The following is a 12,272-nucleotide window of genomic DNA, read 5'->3' on the forward strand; positions in this document are numbered from 1 at the left end:
CTACTGGTCTTTAATGGCTTATGGGTACTCTTTGTATATTGCGAATACAAATCCTTTGTCATGTATCTTTCCTGTTTGTCTTCCAATTTTGCTTACATCTTCTATACAGAGTTTTACCCTTTTACAATGTCGCACGCATGTCTTTTCCTTCAGCTTCTGTTTCATGTCCTGCTTAGAATTTCTCTGACTGAGATGATTCAGCTGCTACTTCAGATGTTCTCAGAAACAACAGCCACAAGGCTTGCAGAGGCAGCAAATCTTGCTTATTCAAAAGAAAGTGGTTATTTCAAAAACGGAACCGTCACCCCAAGCATTTATTTAAATATTAATAGATATGGGTAAAAATTACAAATGGAATAACGAAACTAACAACTTTATGTTCACAGATGGTCAGATGACGAAAAACAAGACACGGGGTCTCGGTACCCTGAGGTCTGGCTGTTACGAGAGTGCGTACACAGGCCGGAGGAACGCTCTGTTCACAGGCTTGGGTGGGGCCATAATCCCCAGTTTTCTACCGGCTCCTGGTGCCACCTGAGAACTGTGCACAGCTGACCTCGGCCCAACTATGCCGGAGGGTTTAGTTTTAGAAGATGTCCTTCTGCATGTGGTGGAGGCCCTAAAATGCAAAAAAGAAAATTGGAATGTTAAATAAAACCTCAAGTGAGCAGTCTTTTCTCTCAGCCTGAAAGAGCTGTACAACCCACGATTCCCTGTGGTCTTACGAGTCTCTCTGCCTCTGGACCCCTCCATAAGGTCAGTGCCTTTTACAAGTCAAGGAGGAAAGGAGCACTGTTCTTCAGACACATGTGTCTCCCTAAAATGTCGAGGATTCTTTCTGAGTTCTGTGACTCGAGGCCAACCCATGTGCCTCTTCTCCGCCCACACCTCTCCTGGCAGACAGCAGCCCTGATCCGCATCCCAGATCTATCCCGACCGAATAAAGGGAGCCCGGGAACCAGGTTTTAAAGACCCGGATGCTCAGACTACAAACACTCTGGAATGACTGTGCTTGCACAGTCCAGAGAGAGAAGGCTGAGCCTGGCCTCTTTCCGCCCAGCCCCAGCCAGGAATCGGCTGCCGATGTGGTTCCCCGGGGGCCTGCGAGTGGCTGCTGGGGCCTGGCACGTCTCTGTCACGGCCACGTCACCGGCAGCTTGCTGGATTGCCTACACTCCCAGATCTGTGTGCTCGCACCTCCTACTCACTGCCTTTAAAGCTAGGAAAGAAGCCCCCGCCACAGCTTATTACAAAGCCCTTCCAGAACTTCACTTCCCTCACTGGCCTAAGATAATGGCTATTCTTTCTCCTTCCTCCAAAGTAAAAAAAATCACAGGGCTGCATGTTTATAAGAAAAACAGCTGGCTGCATTCTCTAAAGAAGACTTTTCTTACACAAGTATTTCTTGCTGCTTTGTAACCAGGCTGAGTTCATGCCCAATGCTAGTTCCAGAGCATCAGGGCAAGCCAGTGACCTCTCGTGTCTGAAGTCAGGGGCCCCCAGTGTGTGGAAATGACATTCTGGTGGGGCTGGGTGAAGAGTGATTTTCAACACTGCTCAACCTTTGCTCCAAGGCAGTGTCACCATAGGACTGGCAAAGATGAGCTAAACGAATAGAGAAGCAGCCCTGCGTTTCCCTACACTGATTTCCTGCCGAGAAATTAAGCCCCGAGCAAAAACCTGCTGTTTATGCTGATTTATAGAATGGATCTGCCAACAGTAGCCTCCATCTCACCCGGCCATCCATTTTCCTCCCACTTAGAGAGCCCAGACACAGTTCCCTCATTGTGTGTTATCCTGAGGATGGAAAGCTCTGGGGGTAGGGTGGGGCGCTGGGGGCCTTGGCAAGGAGCCACATTTACTCTGTCACTGGGCAGAGCCTCTCAGCCAGGTGAGCAGAGTGGAAACTGTGGGGACTCTCTCTCGCAGTGGCTCGGTAGGAACGAGGAGAATGAAGCACAGACACAAAGAGGCTGTTACAAAGGTACAAGAAAGTGATACCACTGACTGGTCTTGGCCAGCAGGGATCGGAGAAGAATCCCCTCTTAGACGCACAGGCTAAGGAAAAACCAGCATCACAACTGGGACTGGCTCTGAGACCAGTGTGAGCCCAGACTCCGGGCCAGAAGGCGAAGTGCTTCACTCATAAACAAAAGTTGTGAAAACTGAGTAAGGGATCAACTGGCAAGGAGCACTGAAATATGGTTTGCTTTGTCCTAACAAGTAAACACAAGATCATAATTGTTTTTAAGGACAATGTGGAGAAAGGAAAGTGCTTAGTGGGGAGCGGGCAAGCTAGTGTCCAGCCCTACCTGCAAAATTGACACCCGGCTGGGTGTGAGCTGGCATGAGCCTCGCACGAGGCCAGGCCTCAGCTTCCTCGCCATAAACCCCAGAGGGCTGGACCAGATGCCTTTTAAGGACTCTTACTCTGTGTGGGCTCCTGAGGAAATAAGTATTTCCCGAAACGGAGGAGGAATAAATGAAGAAAATAAAATGTCCCCGCAGAAGAACATCTGCCGGTCACTTGCACATTAAAAACCACAAAATTAAACTAGCATTTACTAATGCCTTTAATTTCTGTGCCCTGGCAGAAGGATTAGCACATACAAGATGTTTGTTTATGGAATTAGCAAGAAAATGAAATTTGGTAACATGTGTCTTTCCCTCTCTTCCTCCACTCAATTTTTCATTACCCAGAAGGAAAAGAGGTATAAAAACTGCAAAAGAAAACACGACAGCTTGCAGAAACGTCCTGAGGACTTGCTTCCCCTTTCTGCAAGCATTTCCGTGGCAATCCGCAGTTATCTGGGGGCCACACTGCCCAGACTGATGGGATGGTCACAACCCTGCCAGGCCTTATCTACATGGTGAGGACGGAGGGTGTCCTTGCCGAAGACGGGAAAGGGGCTGCAGTGCAGTTTTGGCAGTTTTGCCGGAAGGCTGATGCTGTCCAGATCCTGCCCAGAGCATCGCCCACACCTGACAATACTTTGTTCCCCTTTCATGTGCAGATGAGCCCCTCAGGAGGCCAGGATGCATTGCCCCCAGTAACACCCAGAGGCCTGCACTGCCTGACCTTCTGCTTTTCCTGCCGGGGCCTCCCCTCTGCTGCCCTGAGGAGCCTGGGGGGTGGCCTCCCCAGGTATGAGTGAACCACAGGGGCGTCCAGGTGGAGACCCGCAGACTCTGCCTGAATGAAAGCTGTGCAGCAAGAACTGACAGAATCACACAGCAATGAGGAAACAAAACCCTGTATTTATTCAGCTAGTGTATGATTTACAGTATTTTAGGTGGAAAAGTCTCTTAAGAAGAGCAATTATAAAAAATTGTTTTTCTTCCTAAGGTCAACATTGGAGTTTTTGCAAACTGGAAAATTTTAATGATAGTTGGCTTAGGAGTAGATAGTTTAAAAATCTGAAGTAAATGTTTTGGATACAACTTTAAGCTTCACTCCAGTAATTACAGAGATAACATTTAATAATAGCTTATTTTTAGCCCTGGCTGGTGTAGCTCAGTGGATAGAGCACAGGCCTACGAACCAAAGGATCGCAGTTCGATTCCCAGTCAGGGCACATGCCTGGGTTGCAAAGCAGTTCCCAGCAGGGGATGCATGAGAGGCAACCGTACATCGATCTTTCTTTCCCTCTCTCCTTCCCTTCCCCTCTAAAGATAAATAAATAAAATCTTAAAAAAAATAATGGCTTATTTTTAAAAATGCCTCAAAGGAAACCAGAGCCGTTATACTTTCAGACTTTTCTCCCTCACACCCTACATTGCGGAACATGATGCAGAACTTACACTTTTGTCTTGAAATCACCAGTTTTTCTCCTTTTGGTCCTTTGGCAGGCTGGTGCCCTTTTCCTCTTTCTTTCATTTTTGGTTTTATTTGCAAAGTAGTGAGAAGACACAGGTGTTTCCTCATCGAAGCCCTCAGAGTCATTTCTCCCAGTGCCTCTGCCTCTGCCGCTGCACGGGCTCGGCCGTGGGGAAGGGTCCTCGGCTACGAACAGACAATGCAGACGTTTGCCGGGGACGCCCGCCGGCCGGTGCTGCAGGTCCGTGACGTGGAGCAGCACGGCACGGGGCAGCTCGGCGGGCACCTGCCTGCTCCCCTGCCTGCTCCCCTGGTGTCTCCTTGCCACATGTGTCTGACAATGCCTCAAGAGCAGAACCTTTGTTTGTTTCTTTAATAAAGCCCCAGAGTGCTCAATGGCCATTTATTTGAAGAAAGAGGATCAGAATTCATTTAAAAATCTGTGATACTCTTTAACTTAACTAGAGACCTCAGGTTTTGCTCCCACTATGTTGTGTGTGGCCTACACCCTTTACTGCTTGGGCAATTAATCCTGTTACACCCTTTGAAAAGTATAAAGTCCTATACAAAAGATAATTTAATTTATCATTTTACGCATGCTGAAAAAACGACCCAATATAAGAGAACTATGCTCAACACCTCACTTGTGAACAATATTACTTAGTAAATGAGGGTTAGAAAATTCCACACACTCTTCAAAGACTAACAGGTCTCTGTGCATAATGGTTGTGAACATCTCAGGTGCCACGCAGGCCGTGGGCCTGTATGAAGCACACGCTGGCAAAGCTGTCAATTTCCACAAGCGTCTGCGTCCCCACCCACCCAGAGAACACGGAGCCTCGGCCTCACAGGCCCACAGTGGCCCCGCTCTGTTTTGTGAGGGACTGTATTTCCTGGCTGGTCTGGTTCACACTCAGGCCACCCTGCTGCCTGGTAGGAAGGGCCTTGTCCCCCCAGCACTGGCTCTCCGGGGAGGCACTACAGCAGGGGCGAGGAGCGCTGTCATCCCAGTTGTGGGACGTCAGGGAGATGAAAGGGCCTCACCACGTCTGCCTGTAAAATGGGTGCTGTGGGAATCGAGTGACACAAAATAGACAGAGTGTCCCTCACAGGGGCAGCAATCGCCGCCACCCTGGCTGTCCCCACGGAGCGTCCCTGTCTGATGTGGGGAAACCCTCCCAGCAGTTCCCACACTGAACACACACGAAGTTCCCACCACGACTGTCAGCATAGTCACAGCGAGGCGTTCAGTGACATGGTGACCACACAGAGGCCGAGATGAAAACCCTACTTTTCGGCGTTTTGTTAATGGACAAAAAACAATTACACACAGACAGAACTTGAAATGCGTGAACACTCATTTCTCAGCCTGCTTATCATTTCCATTAGCCTCGAGAAGAGACCCCTCCCATGATTCCTCACGGAAATGAAAACCGCTGAACGTGGCCTGCCGGTTGTGTTTTATCCCGTGGCAGGACGTTAGAAGAGGCCCTAAAGACTTCTGCGTCCGTCCTGTCTCCCACATCTTTCTGTGTTCTCAGTTCTCTCTTAGTCGGTGCTTTCTCCAGCTCAGTGAGGAGGCTCATGATTAGAAGTGCTTTGTGACCGGCCTAATGTAACCTCTGGGAACATCTGCTAAGACGCACTCGGTTGGGCAGATTCTTTCAATGCTAATGACAGTAAGATTTTCTAGCATTACAACTCCATGTTCCTTTTCTCAAAATGCTTAATCTCCTCTTTTAAATTTTATCTTTAGAAATGCTTTTCAGATAACATGTTCCTTCCTCAGATAAGGAGGCTGAAGCACAAAGAGGTTATTTGTGGCCTGCCAAGGACCACAGAGCTTGAGGGGGACAGAGCAGCGAACTGCATCCCACAGTCCTGTTCGATCGGGCATTTACCTGAAGAGCATCAGCAACTTCTGGGCTCAGAGGTCAGCGGGTTCAGCAGCCGGCACCCCCCAGGGGGCCTAAGCACCAACCACTGTCTTGTACGAGGGGGCTGGCACATCACTGAGGGCTGCCCTGAGCACTGGAGCATCCGTGTGACAAGGTGTAGGAAGCATGCACACAACCCAGAAACCCCGGAATCATAACCTAGTGAGATGCATCGCTTAACGTTAAAACAGGCTTTTAGAAAACACATATTTGGCTGTATACTGAACCTGGCAACGTCCACTCAGAGTATTTCTGTAATATTGGAATCACTTCTGCACCATATTTTTCCAGTTTGTCTTCAGTGACACCATCAATTTGAAGCAAAACCTCAGGATCAGAAGATAAAGATTCTGTGCGTGAACATAAAATCAGGAATTTAAATTACCACCAATAGAAAACCCACTGCATTCATGGTCACTCACCCATTCAGCATGTTTGTTAAGTGCCGACCAACTGCAGAGCACTGGGCACCTGAGCCAGCTTTCTACAAGGCAGCTGGTGCCAACGGAGGCAGCAGACAGGCCCAGGGGTAGGGACCCACCATCCAGTTCCAGCGGCTGAGGTGCGTTAAGTCAGGGCAGCGACGGTGACAGAGGAAAGGAGGGGGGGAGAGGAAGGGACATGGAAGAAACGGAAAACCCGCGCACTGTGCCTCAGAATTTAACCAGACTTCGCCCTGTTCTCACAACAAAGACATATCTGAGGACATTAGATTAAATGGATTTGGGGAGCCGGGAGATGGGACAGGAGCTGGCTCCATCCACTCCGCACATTGACCCGGTATTGCAGTACTTCCAGGAACGGGGCACAAAACAAAAAGACGGTAAGTGAATTCTTACACTCCCCCAACCCACACCTGTTCCTCCTCCGATCTGCCTGCCTGTAGGGTGAAGTGGGTAATCTGACTTCAACAATCAGGCTGCTGAGTCCTCTGCATGCAGACGGCACATCAGTCTTGTAGCTGGATAAGCCTGTCCTTTTACAGATCATTCTGGCTGCTGTATGGAGAATGGATTATGAGGGAAAGAGTAAAAACTGGGAGCCCAGTGGGAGCCACTGAGGGCTAAGTGAGGATGCAGTGAATCAGGACGCAGCTGTGGAGAGAAGGAGAGAGGGGCTGGGACACACTGGGAGGCTGGTTTGGAGGAGCCATCGATATACTGGCTATGGGGGGTGAGGGAGTGATAATCCCTCTGCATTTGACTTGCACAAAGCATGGATTTCCAATCTGTGATTTCCTCATCGTCTCTGTGTGTAGAGGAAAAGCAACAGGCCTTTGGGAGAGACTAGAAGGTTTATGGAGGGAGTCAGTGGAAGATAAAGTGGGAAAGGCAGTGGAAATGCAAATCCTTATTAGACTTTGTACTTTATCTGGAGAACTGTTGGAGCTTCAGCAGAAGTTCTGAAAGATTAAAATGTATACCATGCTCATATCTGGAGTTAAGACCAGTGAGAAAACCTCACTAATAGCCTAGGAACAAGATACTGCATTTCATCAACTCTAAGACACACTCACTCACGGTTTGACCTCCCAGAGGTCAAAGGGTCTCACAAGTGCTGACGCTGGGACGGCAGCTGCGCTGCGGCTGCCGCTGCCCGTGCACGTGAGAACTCAGTCACAGCTATTAGCACTGCCGGCACGTCCACAGCGTGATGGCAGTGCCGGGTCCTCACGTGTTGAGCTTAACTGCCACATAAAATGCCTACAGAAAGACTGATTAGCATGTGAATGCAGGAAACCACAGAAACGTAGAGATAGGGAAAAAATTTGGCAACTCCCTTTAATTTTATGCATTTTTTCATGCATGCAAAGTATAAATAAGTCAAAATAATCTGCAACAAAATCACTGTTTAGTAAAAATTTTTTTCTTTTTTAAAAAGAATTTATTAATTTCCAGCGAGGGGAAGGGAGGAAGAGAGAGAGAGAAACATCGATCAGTTGCCTCCTGCACAACCCCAGCTGGGGACCTGGCCAGCAAGCCCTGGCCGGGCTTTTTCCCTGACTGGGAATCAAACCAGTGACCTGTCGGGTCACAGGCCAGCACTCAGCCTGCTGAGCCACACCAGCCAAATTTTTTTTCTTAATAGTTCATGAAATAACAGTGTCATAAAATAGATGGTGTCTTAGTACTGACGAACTACTGTAAGGACCTATGGTGGCAGGGGTGGAAATGGAGGAAAGAGAAGGTAACGATCGTCAGATTTACCAAGGAAGAACAGGGAAGGTAATGGACATTACTAGTCAATCACCTCCGTCACAACTTGTTTTCCAGGGACTTTCCTACTAGAATTCTGGTCCAGCTGCCTGAAGCTGTACCAGGACATAACTCAGGACGGCAGGCATGTGTGGACTGAGGACACAGAAGAGCGCTAGACCCAGATTCAAAGAAGCAGGGGACACCTCCTCTTTCCATGAGGAACTTAGCTTCTCGCTGCACAGACATCCACACAGAGCACAGCTGCACATCACACAGGCAGGCCGGGAGTGGACAGAAGAACCACTAGGTACCGTCTGGTGTCAGCGACGGCAATGACCCACGTCTACCATCCAGCACGAGGAGACCAGCAAATTAAACTTACGCCTAAGTACTACATGTATCTCATAGAGCATATTTTATCTCAGGAATAAGTTTAAACTGTTTTTCTGAGCTTTCAATTTAGCGATTAAATAAAAATGCAAAAGACTGAGCTATATATTTACGCATCTTAGCAAGATTAACTTTCAGCCTGTAAGTGTGTGCCGCACAACGGAGGACTCACGCACACCTACCTGCAAGCTTCTTGAGAGTGGCCGTGTTAAAGATGTTAAAGTAATGGACTCCAAAAACCTTCCCCAGAGATTTGCAGACTTCTGTAAGTTCTCCGAGGCATTTCTTAACCACCTCTTCCCTCTGAGATGTCTTTGTCACTAAGGCTTTTTGTTTCTTCAAATGGCTGGAATTTTCCGTTTCCATAAAGTCTACCTTTGTGTGTGTGAGAGACAGAGAGAGAGAGGGAACATAGGAGTGGGTGTGGGCACATTTATTTAATATATAACTGCATTTTGGGGGATATTTCTGTTATGCCCAGTAGATAATAAGCCCCTTGGGAAGAGGAACTGTGCGTTCTCCATCTTTGCATCCCCAGTACCTAGTATAGAACTGCTTCTTGGTAAGTGTTCACTGGTAAACGTATGATGATTGAGTGATCTGATAACCCATTAAATTCAGTTTGATAGGTATTACATTACTCGAGTTCATTTTTAAGATCTCTTAGCAAATTAACAGTAAAGAATATGTTCATATAGGACAGTATAAATAAACTCAGTGTCCCTAAGTTTTGGAAAAGACAGTTTAATTTTCAGTAATATGTGTTTGTCCACTCACTGGGTAATAATAAAATGAAATAAGCTTTTAGAACACCATACCTTTAAATGCCCATTCAGTAACGTTTGGGCCTTACTGCCGGGCATCACATAGGCAATGGGCTGGTCAACAGCGTTAATAAACAAGTCCTCATCCAGGATCTTGTCCAGTATCAGCTTTTTGAACAGTCTCTCGGCATTGTGCCGTGAGTACGCAGACCCCTTCCCGAACATCCCCGACTGAATCTTTGCATTCTTGGTCCCTGGTGAGAAAGTAAAAGAAGTCAGAGTGGTGAAATGCAGGTACGCCACACCTCTGACAGAAGAGACTGAGAAGGCCATTCACGGCAGGCCTGCCGGAGGGGGACAAGTAGCCTCCACGGGAAAACCACGGCAGGGACACTCGATCCCATGAAATGCTGATATTTCTGCGGAACTCTGAAGTTTCCACGGTTCTCTGTCCCTTTCCTCATCTTTTTCTAACACGTGTTGTTAGAAAAAACAACCAAAGTTCATCATTTAGAGTGTTGCATAGCCTATAAAATTGTATCAGAGCAAGGAAATCAAAGACAGAGTCTTTGTAAACTTGAGTAGCTTCACATCCTGTGTTCTGTTAGGATAACTGCATTATTTTTCTGGTTACAAGAAATTTTTGACAGTCAGTTTTAGAAATCCTATCTCGGGTACTCTATTGAAATCACTATCTTTTACAATCTAGGAGTACTTAAGTCTGTCCTTTCTGTTACCCTCACAAATGGAGTCTATACGATTTTCAATCCAAAGGCACCCCACTCCACAAGACCGCACACTTCCCCATCTCCCGCTGGCCAAGGGCACCCCACTGTGCTGGGTTCTCGGTTTCATATCCAGCTGCTGTCATTACTCATGTCTTCCATGTAAATACCATTTTATCATCATAAATCTACTTAGGAAGCCTTGTGACACTGATTGGAATCAGAATTAACAGTTACTTCGTAAAGCTTTAGCACTATTTTAATAGTTCCAAATAATTACATTATTATAAATGCCAGATGACTTCTGGCCACATATTTCGAATGATTTACGTTTTACTTTGTTCGAGGGATTTGTACCCTGGAAATGTCACATGGGATCAGGACAACTGCTCTGGCAAGGGTGAGCTGGGAGTTGGAGACCAACCTTCGGGCTGAGGGTAACTAGGAAAGCTGGATGAAATAGAAATTATTTTCTTGAAGACATAAAAGAACTTAATGAAAAACTGAAGAATGCATCAGAAAATATTTTAGTATTTTTTAAGGAATTTAAATGAAAGGTAAAAGCAGAGATGTAGCTGAAGGTGTATTTGGAAGGCTATTTAACACACCATTATTTACGATAGAAAAATACATCCTAAAACAAGACCACTTAGATACATTTCATCAACATGGTAAAACGTAAATTATTAAAAACTACTTTAGAATAAAAACATTAAGAAAATGCTTACATACTGTTACACCAAACAACATAAATTAGATGCACAATTGACAGACGTGTGACTGTGAGCAGACACAAAAACATCAGCATCTTCTGAAGCTGTTTGCACCTCGGTTGTCTGTGTATTGCAGTGTAGAGTGAGCACATCTCACTCTCTTAAGAAATTATTTTATCTGCAACCCTTTGTTCTCCCTGAAAAAGGTCCTGACGACAAGGCGAGAATCCAGCTCGGGGAAGACCAGCACTAAAAGCTGCTTTTTTGCCTTGAGAAAGGAGCAGACTCAGAGGAAACAGTGGAGAAACCAAGCAACCCATCCTCCTGCTCCAATCCAGGCTATTTTTTAAGAAATGAATGAACCCGCTATTGCTTTATATATTTAATTAATGTAACACACGGGGGGGGGGGGGCAGGGAGAAGGGAACAGAACAGCACGGAAGGGTGTGCAATGGGAGGCCACGTGCCTCTGTCCCACCCTTCCCCTCCCCAGTCCCACTTCCCTTTTCTAGGCGATGGCTTTTTAAGCAGCCTCTTTTCAGCTCTGCGGTTACCTCCACAACCAACCCAAACCCTTGCCGTCCTCCCAGGAGCCACCCCCTCCTCTTTACCCTGCTCTGAATTTTGCTGTAATACTGGTTCACCACTTTGATATTTTTGTAACTTTAGATAGAACTTCAGACCCCTGTCCCCCCCAGGTGTATTATTAGCACCCCGATCCTTCTGTGCATTCCCTTCTTTTATTTTTATTGACTGCACGTTTATTTTTATATCATGAAGATTAACACCCACAGCCTGTCCTGTTCCCTAGCCGTGTTAAGTCTCTGTTGACTCCGACGGCTGTCGTGGACCAACAGCGCGGAGGACAAGCTTCCTTCCCCACTTGGAGCAGCCCTAAGGAGGGTGTTTACTGGAACCAAATGGATGGGTTTTTTGTAGGTTTTATCAAGTACACAAAATCGTGTAGCAGTTTCCTTTTACTTCTGACATTGGCTCTCTTTCTCCTCGAGTTTCTAAGTGCTTTCTCCTTTTTTTGTTGAGAAGTAACATTTGTGTTCCTTGCTGTCATCAATAAGATATTTTGTTTCCTATCCTTACTCTCCATGGCTTGGACCCACTTTCTTTGCCGTTGTTGCAGTCCCCACAGGCGCTTCCGAGACCAGCCACAGAGCCAGGCTCAGGGCCTCCTCCTCCCCGAAGCCCTCGGTCAGTCCCTCTGTTGACAGTATCCTGCCGTGTGCGCTCACTTTCTTTGCCTTCTAGTCTCCACAGCTGCTGACGTTAACCTCGGACCGGTTCAGTTTTGGTTTCGGGACTATCTCGGAGGGGTCCAGAATATGCCACTTGACATAAAAATTATTGAACAGAAGGCACCTGAGTTCCTGAAATCTCAAATCCATCGTCATAAATCCCCACCTTGGGAGCAAGCAGGGAGGGCTGACTGACCCATCCTCGGAACTAGATGATGATAACTAGACATTGTCGCAAAGGGAGTCCTTTCTCCCTCCCATCCACTTTCCTCAGGGACCGTTTAGCCTCCCCAAAATCATATTTTCCCAGAAGCGTCCTCTTCCCTCTCCCTTTTTCTTAAGATGGTGTTTAGGGCCCCAAATCTAACTGACCCTTTGAGTTACATTTTTCTATGAATTCCCTTACACACACGATTAAACCTGTCTTTTGACTGTTTAATTTGCAGGCTCCCTAGTAGGATAGAGGAACCCTGACAGG

At 46.9% G+C, this 12,272-nt stretch overlaps 1 protein-coding gene across 3 annotated transcripts in view; it reads right to left on the reverse strand.

The window, feature by feature from the left end:
• Window positions 1–295: 295 nt before the first annotated feature.
• Window positions 296–12,272, reverse strand: part of BLM (BLM RecQ like helicase) — a 54,161-nt gene continuing 42,184 nt past the window's right edge. For 2 of the 3 annotated variants that reach the window (XM_037149162.2, XM_053658929.1), the window contains 5 exons: window positions 9,161–9,360; window positions 8,525–8,717; window positions 5,982–6,104; window positions 3,802–4,003; window positions 296–619 (listed from right to left, as the gene is read on the reverse strand). In XM_037149162.2, the coding sequence (XP_037005057.2) occupies window positions 442–619; window positions 3,802–4,003; window positions 5,982–6,104; window positions 8,525–8,717; window positions 9,161–9,360 (896 nt within the window). In that variant the 3' untranslated portion in view covers window positions 296–441. Of the gene's footprint in view, window positions 620–3,801; window positions 4,004–5,981; window positions 6,105–8,524; window positions 8,718–9,160; window positions 9,361–12,272 lie in introns of those variants that run through there. The other variant, XM_053658930.1, reaches the window with a different exon arrangement.

The sequence above is a fragment of the Artibeus jamaicensis genome, unplaced genomic scaffold (assembly GCF_021234435.1).
Source record: "Artibeus jamaicensis isolate MK-2021 breed Jamaican fruit bat unplaced genomic scaffold, CSHL_Jam_final scaffold_612, whole genome shotgun sequence".
NCBI classification, from domain to species: Eukaryota; Metazoa; Chordata; class Mammalia; order Chiroptera; family Phyllostomidae; genus Artibeus; species Artibeus jamaicensis.